General features: G+C 43.6%; 11 protein-coding genes and 2 non-coding genes across 13 annotated transcripts; 5 read left to right on the top strand and 8 right to left on the bottom strand.

Moving 5' to 3' along the window:
• Positions 1-359: 359 nt before the first annotated feature.
• PICMEDRAFT_14222 (hypothetical protein) lies at positions 360-2144 on the bottom strand. Its single transcript, XM_019160279.1, has one exon. It carries the CDS (start codon positions 1764-1766, stop codon positions 444-446), a length of 1323 nt encoding a protein of 440 aa, XP_019019805.1. The 5' UTR covers positions 1767-2144; the 3' UTR covers positions 360-443.
• A 1002-nt stretch (positions 2145-3146) lies between these two features.
• PICMEDRAFT_70308 (hypothetical protein) lies at positions 3147-3842 on the top strand (the record flags this gene model as incomplete). The annotated part of the gene is made up of 1 exon (XM_019163608.1): positions 3147-3842. The coding sequence occupies one exon, from the start codon at positions 3147-3149 to the stop codon at positions 3840-3842; it is 696 nt and encodes a 231-aa protein (XP_019019804.1).
• A 213-nt stretch (positions 3843-4055) lies between these two features.
• PICMEDRAFT_85666 (hypothetical protein) lies at positions 4056-6800 on the top strand. The gene has a single exon (XM_019165018.1). The coding sequence runs from the start codon at positions 4069-4071 to the stop codon at positions 6766-6768; it is 2700 nt and encodes an 899-aa protein (XP_019019803.1). The 5' UTR covers positions 4056-4068; the 3' UTR covers positions 6769-6800.
• Positions 6801-6831: 31 nt separating this feature from the next.
• PICMEDRAFT_70306 (hypothetical protein) lies at positions 6832-7872 on the bottom strand (the record flags this gene model as incomplete). Its single annotated transcript, XM_019163607.1, has 1 exon — positions 6832-7872. One exon carries the CDS (start codon positions 7870-7872, stop codon positions 6832-6834), a length of 1041 nt encoding a protein of 346 aa, XP_019019802.1.
• A 377-nt stretch (positions 7873-8249) lies between these two features.
• PICMEDRAFT_9215 (hypothetical protein) lies at positions 8250-9830 on the top strand (the record flags this gene model as incomplete). Its single annotated transcript, XM_019165077.1, has 1 exon — positions 8250-9830. The coding sequence occupies one exon, from the start codon at positions 8250-8252 to the stop codon at positions 9828-9830; it is 1581 nt and encodes a 526-aa protein (XP_019019801.1).
• PICMEDRAFT_14219 (hypothetical protein) lies at positions 9788-13855 on the bottom strand. The gene has a single exon (XM_019160277.1). The coding sequence runs from the start codon at positions 13451-13453 to the stop codon at positions 9923-9925; it is 3531 nt and encodes a 1176-aa protein (XP_019019800.1). The 5' UTR covers positions 13454-13855; the 3' UTR covers positions 9788-9922.
• Positions 13856-13988: 133 nt separating this feature from the next.
• On the bottom strand, positions 13989-16605 carry PICMEDRAFT_85646 (hypothetical protein). Its single transcript, XM_019165017.1, has one exon. It carries the CDS (start codon positions 16492-16494, stop codon positions 14179-14181), a length of 2316 nt encoding a protein of 771 aa, XP_019019799.1. The 5' UTR covers positions 16495-16605; the 3' UTR covers positions 13989-14178.
• Positions 16606-16707: 102 nt separating this feature from the next.
• On the bottom strand, positions 16708-17729 carry PICMEDRAFT_14215 (hypothetical protein). Its single transcript, XM_019160276.1, has 2 exons — positions 17630-17729; positions 16708-17532 (listed from the first exon to the last, which is right to left on the bottom strand). The coding sequence occupies exons 1-2, from the start codon at positions 17650-17652 to the stop codon at positions 16854-16856; spliced, it is 702 nt and encodes a 233-aa protein (XP_019019798.1). The 5' UTR covers positions 17653-17729; the 3' UTR covers positions 16708-16853.
• Positions 17730-17985: 256 nt separating this feature from the next.
• Positions 17986-18067, bottom strand: PICMEDRAFT_t13. Its single transcript has one exon. It is a non-coding gene; the product is annotated as a tRNA-Leu (tRNA).
• A 319-nt stretch (positions 18068-18386) lies between these two features.
• Positions 18387-18468, top strand: PICMEDRAFT_t31. Its single transcript has one exon. It is a non-coding gene; the product is annotated as a tRNA-Ser (tRNA).
• Positions 18469-18498: 30 nt separating this feature from the next.
• PICMEDRAFT_14214 (hypothetical protein) lies at positions 18499-19796 on the bottom strand. Its single transcript, XM_019160275.1, has one exon. The coding sequence runs from the start codon at positions 19717-19719 to the stop codon at positions 18616-18618; it is 1104 nt and encodes a 367-aa protein (XP_019019797.1). The 5' UTR covers positions 19720-19796; the 3' UTR covers positions 18499-18615.
• A 403-nt stretch (positions 19797-20199) lies between these two features.
• PICMEDRAFT_56890 (hypothetical protein) lies at positions 20200-21603 on the top strand (the record flags this gene model as incomplete). Its single annotated transcript, XM_019163204.1, has 2 exons — positions 20200-21484; positions 21539-21603. 2 exons carry the CDS (start codon positions 20200-20202, stop codon positions 21601-21603), a joined length of 1350 nt encoding a protein of 449 aa, XP_019019796.1.
• Positions 21575-24163, bottom strand: PICMEDRAFT_14212 (hypothetical protein). Its single transcript, XM_019160274.1, has one exon. It carries the CDS (start codon positions 24075-24077, stop codon positions 21726-21728), a length of 2352 nt encoding a protein of 783 aa, XP_019019795.1. The 5' UTR covers positions 24078-24163; the 3' UTR covers positions 21575-21725.
• Between the last annotated feature and the right edge of the window lie 50 nt (positions 24164-24213).

Below are 24213 nucleotides of genomic sequence, written 5' to 3'. Positions count from 1 at the left end.
GGAGAAAAGTATGAATTAAGTTTGAACCAAGTTGTTGTAGAAAAGAAAATTAGTCAAGTGGGACGATAAATGTATAGTAAATAAGTGGCAATAACAGTGATAATAAATAAGGACACTAACAATAAATAAAAATTGCTGGAGGTAAAATAGAAAAGAAAAATGAATACCATGTAGTAATACAATTTGAATGCTTCACCAATTGTACAATTGAAACGAGAAAAAATTAAAATAATTATGAATAACCCAATAAAACGCCGGAAACAAAAAAAATGAAAATAACCTGAAATAAATAAAAGGAATGAACGAAAAGAAAGTAAGAAAAATTAAAAATCAAAAACAATCGATAATCAATAATCAATGATCCCTGAAATAAGTAGTAAAGTTAAAATAAGCATGTGAAATATTTGAAAAGTTGTCTCATCAATGATTGATGATCATGAAAATCAATGCTTTAAAACGACATGTGGTGGAAATAATGAATTAACGGAAGATCCGTCATCATTTTCTCCATGTTTATAACAACACCTCTTGCCATATCTGCAATGTCCCTTTTCGGTCCAGTTTTTGCACATCTTAGTCTTCCATTTCCTCGATTTTGGTGCTGACTTCAACTCGTCCAATCCATGAGCAAATTGGCATTTGTCGTTGTAAGGACAAAATCCTGTCTTCTGGAAAGTTGCACAAAGCTCTGTCTTGAACAAAGACCTGTCGGTTTTGTTCTTGTTGAGATGGTTGGAGTTGGTATGATGAATATTAGTGTTATTGGGTGAAGCGTTGTTGGCATGGTTGATGTTGTTCAAGTGGTTTTGATAATAACTGTGATTGATCAAATCGTCACAAACACTGGAAGCGGTTGAAGAGTTGGAGTAAGATGATGAGCTCTGATGGTTGTTCAGATCGTCAGAGATGTTGAGAAGCCCCACATTCGCATTCCAAGAATAACCTGCCATCGTATTGTTGTTGAGTGGGAAAGCTGGTTTGTTCAGGAACTGGTTGTTCAATAGACTTTCGTTGTTTAAGTTTGTGTTCGTGGTAGCCTTGCTGATGTTGCTCAGTAGATGATTAGATAGACATTTGTAGAGGCTTTCCGAGGAGTTTATCTTGTAAATAGCGTCGTCCAAACTGGTGTTGTTGATGGTTGCCATGTCACTGGTCTTCAAATCCGCTGGCAGAAAAGGATCGTTGGAGGAGAATTGTAAATTTTTGGAGTTTCTCAGGGTTGCAAAGGACTGTGGGACTGGAGAAGTTGGCTTGGACAGTATAGGGTTATCATTGTGGTTGTTGTTAGGGTTGCTGCTCAGGTAGTTTGGGTTCCAGTTTATGAAAGTTGAGTTTGAAGGCAAGTTAGAATTATCTGAAGTCGAGTTCCACAAGTTGTTCATGACGCTACTTGGGTTGTTCTCAGCATTATTGATGTTGTTGACGTCGATAGTGCTTGCGTCATTGTCGAAAGAATCGTTCAGGCTGTTGATGGAGTTGATGGTGTTCAAGCTGTTGAGGTTGTTGATGTCATTGCTGATGCTTTCAAGAGCGTTGAACGAGACGTCTGCCAATGAGCTTCTGTTCGATAAGGAGTACTCGGACGACATCGGGGTGGGGTTGATCGAGTGGGAGGACGTGACGGAGGTGTCTGAGGCGGAAGAGTTGAGGAGGACGTCCAAGGCGGTGTACGAGGAGCTGTTGTGACTGGTGTTGGTACCAGTGGTGCTGCTGGCCATGATGTTGTCGCCGGTGTTCAAGTTCTGGTTGTATCTGTTCAGAATCATCGTTCTGAGCAGGCTGGTCGCTGTTCTTTATCTGCTTTGTGTGTGTGTGTGTGTGTGTGTGCGTGTGCGTGTGCTGGGCGCTGCGGTGCTCTTGTTATCGCACAGAAAGCCAAACGTCCGACTGCTGGTCTCGGAGTCTGCTTGTTATCAGGCAGGATGTGTCTGCTGCTTATCTGTGTGCGGTCTTGTCCTTTCTGTTTATCTCAAGAGAGGGAGTCAGTAGGGGGCGTCTCTTTTTTCTTTTTGGAGGCTTTCTGCGTCAAACGGCTGCGTGTGTTGCTGGATGGCTGAGACAGAAAGACAGAAAGACGTGCAGAGCAAAGAAGAACAAACGGGAGAAAAGAAAGGAAGCGCTGAGAGAGTCCGCAAGCAACGAGGGCAACAAGGGCCCGGAAATAGCACACTGTGACACCCGACCCTGCACAGGCAAAATGGGTTTCAGCTGGGCCCCACTACAACAGCTGCTGGGGGGAGGGACGTGGACTGTTTTTTCCTGCAAATTTTTTTCTCGCGATAAGCTGAAAAGGGGCAGCTGCCCCCCCGATAGAAGCTTGCCCTCCTGCTGACATCACCCGCCGGCGTCTGCCTCTCGCTCGCCCTGCCCGGCGGCTGGGTCTCCGACTGCTCGCCCGCCGCGAAGAGCGAGGGCCGAGAGCGGAGAGTCATCACATTAGTCATCCGCGAACCGCGGGGCAGAGCGGGGGACGGAGGACTGGTTTCTCCGCGCATGGCGTCGCGTCGGCCGATGTGCGGAGCAGGAAAAAGGAGTCGATCGTCCCGCGGGTTGATGGATGCGGTCGATCGGCTCAGAAATTAGAAGTGAGAAGACAGGCGGGCAGGCTGACAGGAAGGGGGAGCCTGGGGAGTAAGGGCAGGATCGAATACACGCTACACGGGAAGGCGGAGAAGCTGATCGCTCCGCTGGTCGGAAAGGTCCAGTCTCAGAACATACACAAGGTAAACACTGCTCAGAGTGGTTGGTTGGAACCGCAGTGCTGTCAACACTACCCCCACGGCGCCGTCCAGAGAACGGTGCCAGGAGGATGCGTACTTCTCAGCACGCACTCTGCTCTGTCTTGTAGTTCCTTCATCATCGACTGTTGTAGTCCAATGACGAGAGAGCAGTCTCAAGAGAGCGGGTGGTGGCGAAAGAGAGACACGCAGTAACGAGGGACGAAGCTGCCGGGAGAGAAAAAATAGCATGGTAGCGGGGCCCCAGCAGGAAGGCAGGCCGGCGGAAGGCACGTTTCGCGTCGCGGCGGGGACTCGCAGACGGCTCTCATGAGGGTTTCTTGAGAACGGGCCACTGGTGGTGCCTGACGCAGAAAAGGCCGTTCTGGACAGCTTCCTCGGGCAGCACAGCAGCACAGCAGCACAGCAATGTTTATCCAGGTCCTTGCCGTACTGGGCTCTCTCACCGGGTTCATAACCATCACGCTCTCCGTGGCCGCAGGGCTCTACTACTTCTCCGAAATCATCGAGGAGAACCTCCAGCTCACAAAACGGTTCCTCTCGAGGTCAATTCTCGTTGTCTCCGCCATCCTCATCCTCTTGTACCTCTTCGACGGATTTCCGTTCAAGTTGACGCTCTTCACCCTTTTCTCCAACTACGTCTACAACCTGAACCTGAGGAAGTTCCCTAACATCCAGCTCACAAACCCCGTTTTCGTCGTGTCCTGTCTGCTCGCCTTCGTCAACCACTACCTCTGGTTTAACTACTTCAACAACCCCTACATACCCTCCATCGACGAGAGACTCAGTGCCGGCTTCGTCCCTCCTTATTACCCCTCATTCACCGAGATTGCATCCTTTTTCGGCATCTGTATATGGATGTTCCCCTTTGCCTTGTTCATCTCGATATCCTCAAACGAAAACGGTTTGCCATTGTCGAACTCGGACCTTGCCACTGACTCCTCTTCCTTGGAGAACAACAAAAACGTCCAAAAATCAGTCAACTTGGTGAGGTCTCTCATCAAAAAGTCCTTGGCCTTTTTGTCCAACCTCTTCAACGCTCTGGGTATCAATTTGAAGTTCGCAAAGTCTGACTCAAGCAACCCCAACGAACTCTACATCTGATTGTTTTGTGCAACTCATTTTGTGTATATATCTAAGCCTATGTATATTTTGAAACCTTACTCCGATTCCTCGGCCATTAAGAAAAACCAAATTCATGTATGCACGTGACCTCCATGTATTTCATTCATCAGATACTCACCACTTTTTAGCACTTGTTCCGTTCACTTTCTCGCAAGTTTGGTACGGATAGTCTGCACTCAATAATTCGTGTCACTTCCACATACGCATGTCCAGACTTGTCAAAAGAACTTTGCAAAGTCAATTATGGTGTGGCGAGAAACAAATCATTGAGGCCTTCGAAGGTTTCATAATATACAATGAAAAGAGCATAGTTTACTTTGACTCCATGCCAGGCGGCAAGGAGCTGAACTGCAAGTTCAAAAAAACCATGGATGAACAGATCGTCACTGTCACATTCTTACCGTATTTGCAAGTCATCGCAATTTTATTCTTCAATCGTGAAGGTAACTTCTATTGCCAAACGTACGATGTCGATTTCAATAAATCACCGATTACAACTAAATCCTCAAACGCTCCACCAAGGGAAGATTATCTTAGTCATGGCTTATGTGGTAAGTCTCATATCTACGTATACAGCTATTTCAAGCATGAGCTACTGTTTACAATTTTGCCAATTGACGAATTCATCGGAAATTCAAAGATAACTCTCTCGGGTTTTAACGTGTACTTGTTAGGGAAAAATGAACAAATGAAAGCTTGTGCTAAAAGGTATATTCTCACATATACTTCAACCTGGTGCTTGACGGAAACAAAATTATGGTCTGATGTTGCAGAATCGTTCAATGTTTTTGATTGTGATGTTTTAGCCTGTTCTCAAAAATACCTAGTTGCCACTCTATTCAACAGCATATATGTCCTGGACTTGAATAAGAAAGGTAAGAAAACTACAATAGAAACTGACTCTATCATAACCTCTTTTTCTTGGATAACAAACAGCAAAGCTTTTCTAACTACAGATTCATATCAGCTGTTTTTTATTAACATGAATACAATGAAGTTGCAGCCCATACCGAGCACATCGTTATCAATAGGGGTGGAAGATGTCATAGTAACAAAATCTCATATTTTTTTGCACAACAAACTTACTGGATTCTACGTTTTCGATATTGAGAACAGTTCTAAATTTGGATTCATACGAACAACAAAGTATATTCCTGCTCAAGAGATAAATCTTTTTGTCGGGGTATCACATGCGTATAGAACCAACTCTTCAGAAAATATTATCTCATTCACTGACGGATATAATTCAATATTAACAAAAAAGATGCTAGACATCAATATTTTGCAAGATAGATTTAGATTCATAAAAAATCAGCTTTTCATTGGTTTTTACCAAGGAGATGACTTTCTGACAAAAGACCTGAATTCACAATTATACCTGAACGGAAAGGTTGCTTTCAGTTTTACGGATGAAGCAAATTTGGAAAGCATCACACCATCAAATGCTCTTTCCATGACGGGGATAAGCGAAATTGCAGAATCAGTAAAAGAGTCTCCAACTCTTTTCAATCACAAACCTGTCCATGCCTCTTGTTTTCAAGTCTATAATAACTTTACAATTTTGTACGACGACAAAAGAAAATCCATGCATATATTTCCGAACAACAAAACATTTTATCTAAAAACTGAATTCACTCCCAAATCAATTAGGATTTACAATTGTGATACTGTATCAGTCACTTTTTTATTATTTGACCACCAACACATCAATGTGTACACTCAAACTCAATCTTGTGAACCTGTTTTGATCTCACATGTTGATTGGGGTATTGCTGAACCTATTTTAGATATTGACTTTTCAGGTTCTTTCGATTCTTTATATGTTCGTACTCTTTTGGAAAATGTCTGGCAGGTCAAGATTCCAGAAGTAAGTTCTATTTTAATTTCTGAAAGACTTTATTTCTCTCATATATTTTCATTGAGACATCGGTTAATTGGTATATCCTCCCTGGAAAATAAAATATATTGCATTAACTACGAGTCTTGCAAAATAAATAAACTGATACGAACATTTGAGGGTAAATTATTACAATGCTCAAAAATTTCAAACTCTTCTATAATTGTTTCTACCACCACTGAAATGTTTGAAATTGAACTAGAGGTAGGTGACGAGCGGTACTATGAATCTGCGTTATTAGGTGTAACAAAAGCTTCTTTGAACTATGATGAAACACAAAAATTGGTTCACACTTCCAACGGGCTTTATATGGTCGACACTATTCATCTCAGGGTACATGCCTCTATTTTGCTACCACATATCAACGATGTAAAAGTTGATAAGAATATCGACAGAATAATAATTTCCGTTTGGAATCCTAATGAGACTAAAACGGCTATTATTCTCAAGGTCAGTTACAATAAAGAACTCGGTAAATTTGAAATTGAAAGCCAAGCTCTCAAAATGAATGTTGTCGGTAAAGTGCTAATAGAACCGACATGCAGCCAAGTTTCATTTTCAGGTGAGCTTTACAGCTACAAAGATTCAGATAATTTTAGTAGCGCTATTGGCACATGTTATCAACCACCTGCAAAAGACTGGTTATACGTGGAAAAGCAAAACTATTATTCTTATCTCACAGAAACTAAGTATTTTGTGGTCTCAGATCAAAGTGATGGTAATCTCATTTGGTTTGATAATGTTAATCAGTATTTTGCCCTCAATAATTCCAACTTCTTGATATACAAGGACGACTCGCTGTATTTTTTCGACTTTCAAGAATTTCAATTGAATAGGCTTTGCAAGCTTGAAAGGGGATTTCATGTAGGAAAAGATCTCAAAATTCAGTGGATAGATACTTCACTCTTGACCTGGGATAGGTCAAGGTGCTTGTGGAGAAGTAAACCAGGTTACTTTATCACTGCTATCAACCCTTCAGGTTTATATGAAGAATACATAATTGAATAGTCTAACCAAGAAATGTGTCGCTCTCAAACACACAGGACTGACAATTATCAAGTCTTGCTCTTTTTATATAATGTACACATGAACTTTCTTTTCCTTTTTGACAAAAAAGGATGTTATGTCTTTCCCCGTTACGTCAAGAGGAAGCGGAAAATTTAAAACAGATACATTGCTTGAATCAGAAATTATCAAGTTCTTTGCAGCTTGATCAAATTTCAACTGGTAGTCCTTGTAATGCTGGAGCTGGGAGGAAATTTGTAACTCGTATTTATGATTTAGTTTTGTCTTTAGTTTGGGAAGTTTAGATATGCTGACCTCAAATCGTATCTTTTGTGGTTTCAAATCGAGCCTGTTCTTTTTCTGTTGTAAGTTTTTCACACTTTCGTTTTCGTTAGTCTCAACTTCGACAATCAAATTGCTTTTTTTCGATGTGTTTCCCACAGGCAATAGCGGCGGTAACTCACCTTTTTTGTTCGTCTCCGCATCTAGTTCATCTAAATCATCCAACCGTCTCGCATTAACAAGCATCAGCGGATCTTCCTTTCCTTCATACATGTCTTTGCTCATCTCTTCTAGCTCTTTTGATGTATTCATCAAGTGGTGGAGATCTACTTCAATATTTTGAGGGTTTCCACCAATACATGTTCTCTTGGGCAAACTCACAGAGTCACGATCTATTACAAAGTTTCCTCCTGCCTGAAATTCAACAGCATCAATACACCACTGTATCAATATTTCTTTAAGTTCTTCGTTCACTATACACCATTTGATGTATTTGTCGTTGATTGCACAATCGATCAATAACGATTTATTACCCTTTTTGTCTAATGTTTCTCGTATTTCTGGGGAGGTCAAAATAGGAATTTCCCACTCCCCCTTGGATATCAAGACAAAAACAAGTTTGGCATCAAAATCCTCCATTAACTCTCCATATTTGTTCTTCAGTTCTTTAGTAGGTACCTTCTCATTGGAACATACATTTATGAAAAATTTAGTTCCTGAATTATATATTTTGTAAGGAGTGAATATTTTTGTCTTAACCACAAAGTAAGGGGTAAGGGCTAGCTCTTCAAGGTTGACTTCTTTTTCCTCTTTAATATATGACATTTCTTGTCGACTATCGAGCCTTTTTGAGTTGGCCCTTAGTACGATAGAGTTATCAAGCCCTGTGGTGTGTGCTTCAGTGGCTACCTCTACATCAGGGAATGTGGAAAAATACGCGTACAGAACAGGAACTGAGGTATTCGCATCCCTCCAGACAAAGTTCTTAATCTGTCCATTATTGATTGTTTGTTGTTTATTCTCAGCCTTCAACTCGTTATAGAGCCCCTAACCTAGCATTCTGAGAACACGCAATTGAACTTCTTGTTCGATTATCTGTTTAACGTCTTATAAGGCGTCATTGAGTGAAATAACGGAGGTTCACAAATAGTGTTTGGTTTTAGGGGAATTTATTATACATACCTGGTACAGATAAGAGAATAATGTCACAAGATCGATCGCCATCGCCAAATTATTTAACTGTTTCGAAAACTGAAACTTCAACGAATCATAGGTCGCCAGAAAAACCCCATTCAAATACCACTGCTGCTAATAATAACTCCACAATTTTCAAAACACCGGATGCAAGGAAGATAAGAGGTAATAATGGAGGGCTAACAAGGTCTTTGACGGTAGGTTCTGGATCGAAATCTCCTGTCCGAAGGCACCTACGTACAATGAGTATTACAAGCAATACTTCTCCTGCATGCAATTCAACAACAAATAGTGCAAGGAAAGGGATAAACATTGGTATAAGTCTAGTCGGACCGGTTCCGAGTGGTTCAAATGGAACTGTAAATAAAGAAAAGGATTTAACCTCCAAAACGCCGAGAAGGAAGCTGTTTCCTTCTAAACAAATTTTTGTTCAATCTGCTTCTCCCAATTTGAATGAACTTGACGAGGAGCAACATGTTGAGATGCAGACTCGGGAAAATCTGGAGGTAAACAATAATGATATTACATCAATAATGAATAGCTCCCCAACCCCGCTATCACCGTCAAAACTCGATAGTATTCCTCAGGATGAACTATCAGAAAATTTTAGATTATTAGCATCTAAAGAAATGGAGGTTTTAGAAATCAAAAACCAGCTAAAGGATCTGCTTCAAAGAAAAAAAGATAAAGAGTTTGAACTACAACAATTGAAACTAAAAATCGAAAAACAACTGATGGCAAACTTGAAACAGCAAAATAACGACCAGTACCGCCACAGATTTGAGCAGCATACACCAAAATCTCCTACAAGTTTACAGAAGTCAGTTGTACAGCCTTCAAGTTCTTATGTTGACCCTCTTATGGACGATTCATTCTTCCCTGTGTCGTCAAATAGTGCAGATGATGAAAGAAGTAAACGACAATCGTGGTTTGCAAAGCCATTAAACTTTATTCAACAGTTTGATAGCCTAATTTACAAAGAATTTGAGAAGCTACAAATCCCAGATGATGATGAGTTGAATGTTTGTAAGGATACCAGCGTTCTGGATATGAGTTATACTCTTGATCAGTCTAAATCACTTAAACCAAAAGAGATCAATGCGCCGATTAAATCTCTAGCGGGTGATGGAGATGCATCAGGCACTGATGTAGTGCAATCCATGTCTCAGCACTTGTGGTCATTCGTCAACGATGTTAAGTCAAACTTGCTGGTTGAAGAAAATGAACCCGTCAGTCAACCCCCATCAGAATCATCTGTAAAGTCGAGCTCACAATTAGTGAATCCAAAGAATCGTCTGAGAACTGCGTCGATTTCCAAGCGTCAATCATACAGCCAACATAATCACAAAAAAAGGTCCAGCTCGAATTCATTAAAAAATGAAGCTGTGCATAGTGGGAATAATGATAAGCAGGATATTAGAGATGAGTTTACTACTGAGAGGATTTCAAGTGTGGTCCAGAGTATATCCAAACACGATGACTCCGGCTCAGAAATAGCAACGGAGATGAAATCAGGGGTTCCGGATAAAACTTTGGATAAGTATATAAAAGACTCCGATTTATGGGATAGCGAGCCACTGGATTTATAACTTTGTAAAAAGTTTCTTTGGAAACCAAAGATGATGCATTGATTATAGTGCTACATAAGAACATAAATATAAATCTCCTACTCGAAAATATTTTATATGTTAGGCGAGGAGACAACTGGTGAAGAAGAGAAAGAAGCATTATTCCTTGTATTATATATTTGCTTCTTCAAACTAATGAGCTCTTCTCTCATTTGGTCTCGCTCTTGGGAGACAATAAATAAGTTGGCTTCCAAATCTTTGATCCTGATCTCGTACCTATCATCAACAAAGCTAATATCGTGTTGACTTGTACTTTCATCAATTTCACCATTTTCACCATCAAAATTGTCAATCTCTGTCACGGAGCCTGCGTTGCGAGTATTTGATTGGTTTGTTGCTCCTTCATTGACGGCATGATTACTACCATTTAAATCGTTTGGCTCAACGCCTTCAACATGTGATGATACAGCTTTATTAGTACTATTCGCGTTGGTGCTACTATTCAAACTTCTGTTGTAGCTAGGTTTTCTTGGATTTGAGTTGGAGAAAACTCTCTTTTTCAACTTCAATTCTTCTAGCTCATTAGACAAAACTTTAATTTGGTCTTTTAACTTGTTAGTTTCTGATTGTGAAAGCAAGAGGGCTCTATGAGATTTGTTCAATGAATTTCTAGATTCTGTGTATAGTTCTTCAAACTCTTTGAATTTTGAGGATGAATCCTCTATCTGCTTGGAAAGATTGAAGTTGGTCTGTTTCAAATGATCTATCTCTTTAAGCACCCCAGAGTGTGGAGCAGCATTGTTCCATTTCTCAAGAAGGGCATCGACTTTGGTGGTAACAGACTCAAAATTGGTTGGTTTTATAGCCTTTGAAACATCTTTGCTCTGATCTTCTTCTCCAACAGCAGTGACTCCGTGAATGACAAAGAAATTCTCTAATTTGCTATTAAGCGAAGAATTTTGGGCTTCCAAGTTGTATATTTTTTCTTGCAGTAGTTCTTCTCCTTGAACTTTAGCTGACAGCCTATTTATCGTTTCCTGTTGTTCTTTGATTAGACTGTTCAACGCAGGGATGGTTGAGAGTTCATCCTTAATGAAGCTTTCGAGCTGCAAATTTTTCTCAATCATGGAAGAATCATTACCTCGGGATTCAGCATTCAATTTTTCAAGCAACTCTTTCTTTTCAGCTTCAAGAGTAACAATCTGAGAGTTCGCCTGCGACACACTTTGTTTCATCTCTGCCTTGACGTCATTCACCATTTGGATCAATCTCATCAATTTCACGTTATCCCTTTCTACCAGGGCTGGGGAAAAGGGTGTGGCAGAATTGCTGAATGGCATAGTGGAAAACTGTTGAAGGGAAGGAGTGGCAAAGTTGGAAGGTATGTCATCATAAACCTCGTCTTCGTCTACCGATTTAGCGGTCATATTAGAGACTGAAGTTGAAGTTGTGTTTGAGTTTGATGATATAGCTGTGAGCTTTTTCAGCTTCGAAGTTTCATCGTTTTCTGGTGTTTTATAAATCAGGTCACTGACGGGATCTGTTTGTACATTTGTATTAGCAAACGTGCTTTCATTTTTGATATTGTCTATATTTTCGGACTCGAAGATTTCATTATCCACAACTTCGTGGTTTCGAGATTTTTCATCTAAGTCATGCTTTATCTGTGTAGAATCGGATAGATTTCTAGTGTCAGAGTTAGAGAATGGAGATTCAGAAGTCATATACAGCTTTTCAGATGGACGCTTGGCAGTTCCATGAACGACACTTTCATCTACACTCACGTAATCTTCTTCGTCTGCACTATGTAGTGGTGTTGAGGAGACCAGTGGGCCTGTTGATGCCGAGGTTGGAGAATGTGGTGGCTGTGATGGTGAGGTATCATTCAAGTCTATATTCAACTGTGACTTGCGAACCTTATCCCTACCAAACGAAGTTGGGAATGTAGTTCTAGAATCGGAAGCTAGAGTTGCACTTCCAGTTTCAGCTTTGTTGCTGGTAGCTGCAGTTACAGCTGAGAATGGAACTGAACTTACTTCAGCTTCTGAGCTGTTGCTAATAGCCATTGAAGACTTATCGGTAAACTTTTCCAGTAACTTGATATCACATTCATAAATGACTGAGCTCAGCAGTGAAAATTTTGCCTCGTCTATCATACCAATCGATGAATCGTCAATACCATTGAAGTCGTTATCGTAGATATCCCCACCCATTATGATGATCTTTTCGTCGACAGGGTTGACGGTGATCGAATGGCCATATCTAGGGCCTGGAGAGTAGGGGAGATTAGGTTGTAGTCTCCAACAACGGAAAGTGGAAAGGTCTATCACAAACAAATCTCCAGAGTTTGTGTCGTTTGGCAGTCTTCCACCGTAGATGAGTAATAGTGTTCCGAAAATGGTTGTAGAATGGCCATACAACGCAGGCGGGGATATACCATGGAGTTTGCAGATGGCCCACTCATTCTTGAGAGCATCATAGCAATACAATTGGTCGTTGATGTGCCCACTGTTGTGGCCACCATACAGATATAACCTGTCATTGCATGCGGTCATTGTGTAGTTTGCCAACGGTGGTGGTAAGTCACCCTTGGCGTGTATTCTAACCCACTGGTTATTAGGATCTTTGAACTTGGAAAGGTCGAATCTCCACAGGTCATTGAAATACTGGTCGTTGAGTTGGCCACCGAACACAAACAACTGGCTGGACCATTTGCTGGGGCTTATTTCAAAGTTCAACACGGCGATCTGATGGCCGTATCTACCGCAAGGTTTGGGACCTTCAGGAGATGTAATTGTCCATTTGAGGGACGAGATGTTGAAGAAATAGAGCTTGTTGTCTAGGGACTGATCGTAATTTATGGCTGTGTCGCCTGCAAATATGATGAAGGCATTGCCGATCAATATGGATGCGTGGCCGGTTCTCGGAGAGGGGATTTTCTGTGGGTTTTCGATGGGCGACGCGATGTAGGGGGAATCCGTGCCTGAGGAGTCCTGTTTTCGTATTGGCTCGATAACCCACATGTCTCCGTAAACGTCGTTGCCAGACAAGCCGCCCATCAGGTAGCATGTTCCTGAGGTGGAGGTCAAGGAGGAGACTGCGTGGCCAAAACGGGGAAAGGGCGAATTGTAGAGCTTCTTCTTTCGCCACGGGGTCACTGCAGGGCCGGAGTTGTTCGAGTTGTTCGACCCGTACGAGTGGTTCGAGTTGTTGCTGGTCCCGGCAGTGCCACCGCCTGCTGTGGGGTGCAGCAGTGTTCCTGTACCATTTGGCGTGTGCATCTGGGTCTGCGCTGGCACCTGTTCATGGCGTGTTTCGTGCGTGTGGGACGTGTTTCTCGATGGGGGGTTGCTCGTTCTGTGGCTGTGGCTGGTTGTGTTAGACGAGGCCGAGCCGACGGTGTCGTTCGGGTTGCTCGAGTCGTAGTTCTCCGTGTTGCGGGCGCCTGGAGCGGGCACGTCGTAGCTCACCGATCTGTACTTGGGGTCCTTCTCCTTGTGCGGGAACAGCTTCCGCTTGTTGAACTCCCCTTTCAATTGGTTCACGGGCGGCGACGGGAGAGAAGCCGTTGGCGGCGAGTCGTAGACTGCACCAGGCTTAGGCGACTTGCTGTTGGGGTTGATTTTTTTGAAAAAGCTAGCCATTGCGGGGGGCGACGTGTTCCTGGCGGACGCCTGTGTGGTGGCAGGGGGCAGTGGCAAAGACGGTTGGCAACGGCTTCAGCTGAGCACACAGCAAAGACGGCGATCCAAAGTGGGTAACGTGGACGTGGACGTGGACGTGGACGTGGACGTGGATGGGTCCTTGACAACGGACGTGAACAGATCCTGTACTCGTGTGTACGACGACGTGTCGGCAGACCGGTGCTGTGGTCTGGGAATGCTGTGCGGTGCAGTGCGGTGCAGTGCCCTTTCCCCCAAGCGGCCAGGGGTCCGTCCCATCGTGCCTTCTTGCAGAAGCCTCCGCACAACAGCACACCCCAACCCCCTTCACGGACCCCACTGCGGCCGCCGGGGCATCAGCAACAGTGGCTGCTGCTGCTGGGCAGACGGGGCAGACACGACGAGCAGCGGCGCGTCCGTGCACTAGCCCGCCCGGCCCCTGCTCGGCCGCCCTCCGCCGGACTAGTTGACGCACGGGCCGGCCGTTGCGCGCGGGCGGGCATTGTCTGCGGCCGGGCGCGCCCCTCGGCGGGCGCGCCGCCTGCGGGCACGCGCTACGTTCTACGTCGCGGATCTGCTGCTGTATTCGCTATGTACAGGTACAGAGCTGGGGGAGGGTTCAGAGGCCCAGAAGCCCGGAGGCCCAGAAGCCCAGGCCCGAGGCGGCGCAAATCCCTATGCGGCGGCGGCCGCCGCCGCCCTCTTCGCTACCGGCGGGAAAATCCCCCAAACCACCCGGTCTCCTCCTCTTCCTCTTCCTCCTCCGCGTCGTTCTCGTCGGCGTCGTCCCCGGCTGGCGGATCGGCGCCCAGGGAACGCACCGGCCACCCCGGGCGCAAATCTTCCTGGAGAAGGATCTTTTTGAGGGTATCCTCTGAGCTGACGCTGCCGCGGGACGGCCTATGTCGCCGCTGCTGCTGCTGGCGGCGGCGCTGTCGCTCCTCGCGGGCGCTGTACTCTGTTTCGTGGGCACTCGAGCCGCCGACGCCTGCGTCGCCGTCGCCGTCGCCGTCGCCGTCGGCCCCCCGTACGTGCAGATTCATGTTGCGGGTGGAAATCAACCTCGGCATCACCAGCTTGATCTTGGAGCCCTGGCCGCCGTCCGCACCGCTGCCGCTGCCGCTTCCCTTAATGTCGCCCGTGCTGCTGCTAGCGCTGGCGGCGCCCTGCGCCGCCAAACTTAGCTTGCTGTTGGAGCCGAGCGGGACCTTTGCGAAGGTGCCGTCCAAAACCGTCGTCGGCTCGTCGGCCTGCATGCGCGCCCTGGCGTCCTTCTCCTTCTCCTTGGCCCGCTCGGTGAGGATCATGTTCTGCAGCTTGTTGCGGGTGCCAAAGGACAAGATGCGTGTGTCCGAGCCGTCGCTGTCGTCGCCTGAGGACTCGGCGTCGTCGTCGCCAGCAAAGACGCCGAGTCCGTGGCTGATGCTGCTAGCGGCGGCGACGTTGTCGGCAAAGGCGCTCAGGCGGATTGAGTCGTCGCCGTTCGTCACCGAGCTCTTGCGAGACATGTTGAACTCGTCGTAGTCGGAGCCGTCGTCGTCCATCGTGGAGCTGCGGCTCAAGAAGAAGTGCGAGAAGGGGTCGCCCTTGATGGGCGACGGCCTCGAGAAGAAGTTCTTCATGTTCAGCTGGAACTTGCTTTTGTTCTCCTCGTTGAAAGAGCTCAACGAGGTGATCGACCCCTTGTACACGCTCTTGTTCAGCCCGTTCTCCTGCAGGTCCTTGAACTCGTCAAACGACGCAGACCTGCCTCCATCGGCACCGGTCTCATCCTCGGAGTTCGTGTCCGAACCGCTGTCGCCCCCAAAGTAGCTGTGCAACTTGTCCAAATCAATCACCTTTTCCTCGCTCGTGTTCTTATTCAAGAGGTACAACTGTCGTGACGACCGCGTCTGCTTCAATGATTCGATCTTGTTGTCCTCGCTGGCGTCCTTCTCTTTGTCTCCGATGTTGATGGTGTTTCGTCTCCGCCTTGTTGGCTCGCCCTTGCCTCCGCTCTGCTTCGGCGATCCAATCTGCTTCGGTATGCTCTGTATGATCGTCGTGAACCCTGTAGTTCCGATTGTCAACTCGCTTCTCAAGTTGTCCGGGTCCAATTTCGTCAAGTCGATGGGCGAATCGAGAATCTTGTAGAATTCTTGGTCGGTCGATGGCCCAAGTAGCTTGTTCAAATTGAAATCGTAATCCATCAACTTGAACACCGACCTTCGTTTTTGTGATTGCTTGAAGTATATTGGAGTGCAGAGCGGGATCTCGCTGAAAATAGATCTACCCAATAAGATCTGTAAAAGCGTCGAAATGACGGCTCCGTGCGAAATGATAACAACAGCCATCTGTCGGTCTACCTCCGACCCCTGCTTTGTGTAGTAGTACTGTAACAAGTTGATAAGGTAGTTAAAGCATCGTCTAGTGAATGCTGACGCAGATTCCCCATATTCTCCACAATGACCCAACTGGTTATATGACCACGTGGAGTCCTTAACGTTTCGCAGTTGGTTCTTCGTCGTTTCAGTAAAAGCACCGTTGCTTGCTGAAAGGCTCGGTTGATTCAAATAGGCATTCACATTGTTAATCATGGAGTAGCCATCATCGTTGGGTGGCAAATATTTCAAATTGTAGTTCTCGTTCAACCATTCTGATAGTGCCTGGTCAACCCTGAGTTTTGTGTTGATCTTCTCTACATCATTCTGTTTCCCATGTATTATTTTGTCTAACAACAACTCACTTGTTTGTATACACCTGTTATAGGGCGAAGAATGAATCATTATCTGTTTAGTTCTACTCTTGCTCAAAATGTCGTTGGAAATCTTTTTAAATGCACTCTCCATTTCAAGTGATGCTATACCTTCATTAAGCGGTGGATCAAAGTTAGATAACCAGTTCGACGATTCATCATAATCTTCAACTCCTACTTTATTGTCATTTTGGTCTCCTGCATGAAGCGAAACTTCGGATTGTCCGGGAGATATCCCGTGTTTGCTTTTATCTATTCGTGTACAATGTCGAATAAGAACAATATGCATTCTTTAGTGAATCCTCAGAACGTAAAGTGTTGCAAAGATGATTTCAAAATATCACAGTGTCGATTCTGGTTCTATTATGTCCTCCACTATATGTTTGAACTCCCCAACTGCTGAGGGTTCTGAGCCTCTGATGGGCCGTTAAGACGCCGGCTTTCGTAGCTCCAATCAGTATGCATCACCAAATTTTTTTAGGCGACGAGCACATGACAGGATGACCGGTTGCTCGTTCCGCTCTCTACAAAATTGTGCTACTTCATGAAGGCTTGATATCGGGTAATTAGGTAGAGGAAACTTACTCGGCTACTACACAGCAGTTACATAGAATGGCAAGCTAGCTTTCGTGAAAATATTAGGGATAATCACACCATTTTCCACTGTTGGCAGTCGAAATTGGCATAGCATCTAAACTCGTTACTTAATCCATTCTTATGTTCAGGAAAGAAATCTGTGACTCGAACACCGGGATAGTTCTTCAACACATTCTCTGTCATTCTTTCCCCTGTACAGGTTATCAACTTTGAAGTCTTTACATCCTTGACTAATAATTTGGCTGTTTCTGATGAGTTTTTCTGACATTCAGCTTCAAGAAATGGTGGGTCAATTAATAATCTATCGACCTTTCCCCTCAAATCCTCACGAAATTTGTTTGGGTCATTGTAATCATAAAATCCAAAGTGCTCTTTGCCTGACAGTAGTTCAAATCTCTTATCAAATTCAAATAAGTAAATATTTTTTGTCGGTAGCGTGGAAGGATCCCTTTTGTTTATTATTGCATAAACAGAAGGTGCGCTGGCGATACAAATAACTGTTTCTTCTGTGGCACCTTCTAAGAGTGCGTCTAGCAAGGTGTTTGCTGTAGAGTCGCTGTACCAAAACTGTGATAGTTGCCAATCTTCCTTGAAGTCGTCAATTGTTAACTTTTCACGGTTATCGAAATCATCTTCTGCTTGTTGGTACATTTTCATAAATTTTTCATTTCTTTCTTGCTCTTCACTTTTGAAGGCTTGTAATGCAGCTAGAGTATCTGCTGATAATGTTCTAGATAAAAATAAAAAAGTAATATAAAGAGAGAAAAACAGGATCTAGTGTTAGCAAGATGAGTTTTCATCATTTTCAAAAAAAAAAATATACTTACGGGATGTCGTCATCAAAATCCATTATTGATAAAATAATTTATTAACCTCTGTTACGATTGCAAGATCCATTTCATCAGAAGTTTCTTTAAAGATGGAAGAAATTGTTGTCTGTTATGGCAGATCACGAATAAAATTTTCGGCTATTGCTTGATCGCTACTGAAAAAAAAAAACTGCTTCGAGCCTCGAACAGCGCTCATCAAACAGAAGTCCTTTTCAAATATATCTTAGAATTTTCTACATCAAAGCCGCTACAATTAGAGACAAAGACCTTGATAATCCTGCTAAAAATGTAATAATATTCATCATCAAAAACGCCAGAAAAAAAATTTGAAAGTAGTTAAGTACTTTCTTTTTTGTGAGCTAAGAGGTTCGAACTCTTGCATCCGAAGATATTGCGACCTGAACGCAACGCCTTAGACCACTCGGCCAAACTCACAAAAGTTTCTTTTCTTTCAGGGACGTGCAATATATCCGGCTTCTCTTACGTAATTAGCAATAAATAGTTGTTTCTTGCTGGCTTAAGAGAGAGAGGTTATAGGATTAACATATATTCATTTGAGTAGTTTTATAAGCTTAATACACAACAAAAGTCAGTATATTCGAAGTTTAAAATTGTTTCAGATAGAGTTTCTAGTTTTAATAACTCTAATTAACAAAGATCTTTTATTAAAAAAAGCAATAAACAATCTCTTACATAAGCTAAAAACGTGATTAAGCTACTCTATAGTATGAAGAACTTAAATTTTTACGTAATTGGCAATTTGTCCGAGTGGTTAAGGAGAAAGATTAGAAATCTTTTGGGCTTTGCCCGCGCAGGTTCGAATCCTGCAGTTGTCGCTTAAACCTTAATTTTTTTCAACCACTTTTACTTTCAGGATAGATAGTAAGCTTTATTGTTTTGAAATCACCTAAAAAGATTGTGTTAAATCTACCACTCAAAAGTAGTTGATTCACGTTGAAAGCTGTAATAGTTTAAACAAAAAACTATCTAAATTTTGCATGCTCCCACATTTTCTCTAAACTTTTTTTGAAGATAGCAACATTGTGGTCAATAACCGACAGTGCGGTTGTCTCATCGCTGTCTTCCAAGCGACTAACGGCAACTAGAGCCAATCCTCGTATCATCTGGTGCAAGTAGAGCATGGTACCGTTCTCGAGCCTGGAAATGCATTTTGTAGGTTTAGTATTTGCCAAAGCGTCGAGATCTTCAGAGACGCTTGTTTGATACTGGCTTTGATTCATACTGTCCTCGAAAGTATCCGTTATGGAATTACGTTTCAGCTGCTGTGCGTGCTGCTGCTGCTGCTGCTGCTGCTGCTGGCTATTTGATTCGTACAAGCCGTCCAAATCTATTGACACGTCGATGAACTCAGCGCAAACCTCATAGTTCTGTATATCGACAGGAGAAGAGTCGGTGGCCACGTAGATTTTGGAGTTGATGTCGAACAAGAATACCTTGTCAAAGTTGCTGTACTGCATCAATAAGTCAAGCAAGTTTTCAAGTGCCGGCAACTCATATATCAATTTCTGGACAATTCTCGAAAACGCCTCGTAAATTGAATGGTCAAAAATCGACGTCAAGTAGAACGAGATCTGGACGCCCTCCAACCCATAATCTAGCAAATCGTCGCCAACCCTTTGCATTATATCTCGCTGAGTGTCGAGCCTGAAGTCTTCGGATAACCCGTCGATCTTGTGAATCAACACCTCAATGTGAATCTTAGGGTTCACACTCACGGCATATTTGATGATCACAGCCAAATTCTGCAACGCACTGAGATACTCGTCCTGTGAGTCGATAACATACACCAACGCTCCGATCGACGTGAACAACTTCTCGTAATCGTACAACGCCGGTTCAAACAGGTTCAACTGCCCGGGAAGCTCAATCACCGCCAAGTCGATCAACGACTTAAAGTTTTCTGTTGTCGGCTTGGTCGTACTCTCGAGGTACAACGTATCCAACGGCTGGGTGTTGTGGAATACCACCTTGCATATTGACGATTTCCCAGACCGTCTGAGACCCATGAGTAACACCGTAGCATTGCTGTCTACCTCGAAACTTCCACTCAAAGCCGACTGGTCCATTCTGATGTTCCGTTCTGTGTATTCAGCGTTTTGCAGAACACCGGTCCTTCTACTTCCCCTAGTCTGGCCTGTTTTACCCTGTCATCCTACCCGCAACGTCTTCAACCCTGTCTTTCCTTATTCTAGCGTATCCGCCCCTAACGGGTGAGCAGACGGAAAAGCGAGATAAAACGACCGGGGTCGATCGGCGGCTTCCACTTCCGCCACATAAAAATTAACCGCTACGTGGGTTATTATCGATCTGATTGCCCCATCTGGACAGTATCGGCCGCTTGGGGACGGGGATGGACTTCCGTGGCAGGTGGTCGGCAGATAAGCCGAAGATGCATCTCGAAGACCTCTATTTAAGCAGTCGGTCCCCCTCTCTCGAGAGGAGCGTTCAGCTAGACTATAGTTCTTGGCGAAGCAGCTTTAGGGAGGTAAATTTGAAGTTCTTTCGTATAACTTTTTCCCAAGCAGGCACCATCAGCTCTACTCCAGATGTCGATCTCTGAAAGCTATTTTCCAACCGAGCCAAAAGGACCAGAAGTCAAAACGGCCATTCCAGGTCCTAAGTCAAACGCAAAGCTTGCAGAGCTAGCCAGTGTCTACGACACCAAGGCGGCATACTTTGTCACCGATTACTACAACTCCTTGGGTAACTACATCTGCGATGCCGACGGAAACAAGCTTTTGGATTCGTACTGTCAAATCTCCTCGATCGCATTGGGCTACAACAATCCAGCACTTTTGAAAATGGCCCACTCGGCTGAGATGGCTGTTGCTCTATGCAATAGACCAGCATTGGCATGCTTCCCTTCCACTGATTACTACGATATCTTGAAGGAAGGTCTACTTTCCGTTGCTCCAAAGGGATTGGACAAGGTCTGTACCGCACACACCGGTTCTGACGCCAACGAAATGGCATTCAAGGCAGCACTGATGTACCAGGCAAACAAGAAGAGAGGTGGAAAGCCGTTCACACAAGAGGAACTGATCTCTGTCATGGAGAACCAATTGCCAGGTACTTCCGACATGGTGATTCTTTCGTTTGAAAAAGCTTTCCACGGCAGATTGTTTGGTTCGTTGTCTACTACCAGATCGAAGGCCATCCATAAATTGGACATCCCCGCCTTTGACTGGCCAAAGGCCCCTTTCCCAACTTTGAAGTATCCTTTGGAGAAATACGAGGCCGAAAACAAGGCAGAAGAGGAGAGATGTTTGCAAGAACTTGACGCAATCATTACCAACTACCCAAGCAAGATTGCTGCTGCCATCGTAGAACCAGTCCAGTCCGAAGGTGGCGACAACCACGCTTCTCCAGCCTTCTTCCAAGGTATCAGAGCTATCACTAAAAAACACGACGTTCTTATGATCATTGATGAGGTCCAAACCGGTGGTGGTGGTTCTGGTAAGATGTGGTTACATGAACATTATGATGTTACCCCTGACATCATGACCTTCTCAAAGAAAATGCAAAACGCTGGTTTCTTTTTCAGTGAAGAAGGTTTAGCCGGTGATCAGCCTTTCAGACAATTCAACACGTGGTGTGGTGATCCTTCAAAGGCTTTGATTGCTAAAGCGATTATCGGGCAGATTAAGGAGAAAGATTTATTAAAGAACGCTGCCGAAACAGGTGACTACCTCTATTCTAAACTTGCTTTGATTGGCGAAAAGAACTCTAAGTTGCTCAATTTGAGAGGCAAGGGAAGAGGCTTTTTTATTGCTTTTGACCTTCCAACTGCAGCAGAACGAAACCAACTTTTGGGTGAATGCAAAAAACTTGGTTTGAACATTGGTGGTTGTGGTGACCAAGGTGTCAGATTGAGACCCGCCCTAGTTTTTGGTAAAAAACATGCTGATATACTAGCTGACATTGTCGGCAAGGCTTTTGAAAAGCTTTAGTTAAACTTTAAGAACTTTTTCTTCTATAATTTATAAATTATTAATACACGGTATAATATACTCTAATAGGACGCACTTTTGTGGCTGAATTTTACATTCATAACCCTGGAATTGAGCAAAACTTAAAGTTTTGCTCTTTTAGAAGGTGGGTTAGAAAGCTCAAGCTTTTTTTTCTTCTTTTCCTCAAACTTTTGCATAAACTTGGCCATATACTCTTTGGAAAATGCTTTAATTTTAATCTTCCGTTCATCAGACAATGTGGATGGAGCAGCCTCTCCTTCGTGCCTTTTCTCTTCCTTTTTTGTAAGATGGTGTACAATGTCTCTTGCGCAGTTTTTCAGGTTATCCCTGCCAATTTCCGATTCATACCTTTTCAGTATGTTAGGGACATAAGATGCAAACAAACTCATCCATTTCTTATCCAAAGAGTGGTTTCCACTAGAGCGTTTGTGCTCTTTCTCACCAGTCGAATTGGATGATGCACGCTTCTTCTCATTTTCTTGATCACTCATCCGAACTGCCTTCTCACCACGACTGGCATTACTCTTCGATCTAGACTTAGATTTTAATATTGCTCTAGATTTTTTTGTCTTGGACTGCTCGTTCTCATCACTCCCGCTTCTAGAAGCTTCAGCAATGATACTGGATAACATGTTCAGTTTTTCTTCCTCCTGTTTCAACTCCGATTGTCTTTTCAGTGCACGTTCTTTTTCTAAAACTTTCAGGTCCCTCAGCTCCCTAGCCTTTTCTCTTTCCCTATCACGCTCTTTGCGCTTCCGCCTTTCTTCGTCCTCTTTAGTCACTTTATCCATCGGCCACTCTGGTTTCTCCCATTGGGTGGAATTCATAAGCCTGTTAAAATAGTATCTTGTTTGTGTAGTAGGATCTAGCGCCCATTCCCACCCAGGGGGTAAGGGACAACCATCCAACTTTCTATTTTCTGGCAGCTTAGATACATCGAGGTCACCCCAAGGTTGCTTAATCAAAGATGCAGGTCCAGTTGGAAGTTTATTGCCGGTGCTTGGGGCATTTCCTGAGCGGCTCCTTCTATCATCAAGCACTTTCTGTGACTCACTTTTCTCGAGCTTCTTAGGGATTCTGTACACCACCTCAAGGGTTGACCACTCTTCTAGTAAATGGTCGATTCTAGAATTCATATTTCCGGAGAGATTTTTGGTTTCAAACTTCCTCAATAATTCTTCAACTTCACCGGCTTGAATCGAGTTTTTCGATTTAAGCTTTGGCCAATGCTCAAATAAATATATGGTCATGTCCAAAACGTTCATCTGATCAGCGCCAAGTGCATCTTTTTCACCAACTCCTAGAAGTACAGTTTTCAAAGCATGCCCTAACGCTTGCATCCCATGAAATCTGTTGAGCCTAAAAAGTAAGCCTTCAAGATCATCATCAAAAGCCATACCAAATCTTTCCAAGATACGTTTTATAACTATCAAATCCAAGTCTGGCTGCATCAAGCAACTTGAAATTTTTCCAACATCAGATGTATCAAGGGGCTTTAATTCTAAAGCTTTCACAAACTCTACATTGACATTAGAGTCAACGTTGTCATTGGTAACTTTAACACCATTCTTCTTTTGTTCTTTGAGCCATTTTTTTTCATCACTTGCACGGACACCTAAGGCTTCAGTAATAATATGAGGTAGGAGTCTTACAGTTTCACTTTGCGTTTTACCACCCATGACACCAAGACAATTTGCGGCTCCACAAAAGCATTTCTGAGGTTGTGCACCGTATCGGTCTACATTATAGTCAAAACAAATTTCCTCTCCTTTATTGATCGTTCTCTTGGCAAATATTCCCATTCTGAACCTTTTATTAACAACCCACTTTTCAATGTAGGCATTCGGATCACAGGAATGATTGCAATATCTTCCCAAACTGGCCTTCTTAGTTGCGTCAATGATTTCATTATCCTGGATCATCATGAAGTAAAAATGCTTTATTCCTTCTGCATCGTAGTTTTGCTTTCTCACCTTGTATTCTTCACTATCTACAATTTCTCCCATGTATTCAATTATGAAACTATGGGCAGGAATTTCCACATTAGCTCTCATACCGTATCCTTTTTCGGCAGTTAGGAATATTGAAATATTTGCATATTCTCTTCGCTGAAACCGCTGATTCAAGCAATAATCACCACATCCACACTGGTCATCTACACATTCAATATTTGTTAATCTATTAATGCAATCTGACTCGGGACCACAAGCGATGTTGAGACCATTAACAACTTCCTCTTCGCAGTCACAGGTCATGAATTCGTTTGATGCTGAGTAGACATTTTTCAGTCTACTGATATACCGGTTTTCTGGAAGAACCACAAATTGGGCCTTCACTTCATCAGTTTTATCTTGATACCCATCAAATAATTGCATTTTCTTTTCTAAAATCGGCGTTATAGATTTAGAACGTTCATTATCACTTGTTGAGTCAACCGTCTCAGTTTTCGACATGTTGATCTCTCACCTCGGAATCTAGTATCGTCGAACAAATACCAATAGGTAATGACTACCTAGATTGTTGAATAGTCTAAGCCAGTTGGATGGGATCCTGAAGTGATTGAGGTCATAGCAAATTCTCATTGAAAAT

This window comes from Pichia membranifaciens (assembly GCF_001661235.1).
Source record: "Pichia membranifaciens NRRL Y-2026 unplaced genomic scaffold PICMEscaffold_1, whole genome shotgun sequence".
Lineage (NCBI taxonomy): Eukaryota > Fungi > Ascomycota > Pichiomycetes > Pichiales > Pichiaceae > Pichia > Pichia membranifaciens.
The sequence above is the reverse complement of the archived record's forward strand: the minus strand, read 5'-3'. Positions and strand labels throughout refer to the sequence as shown.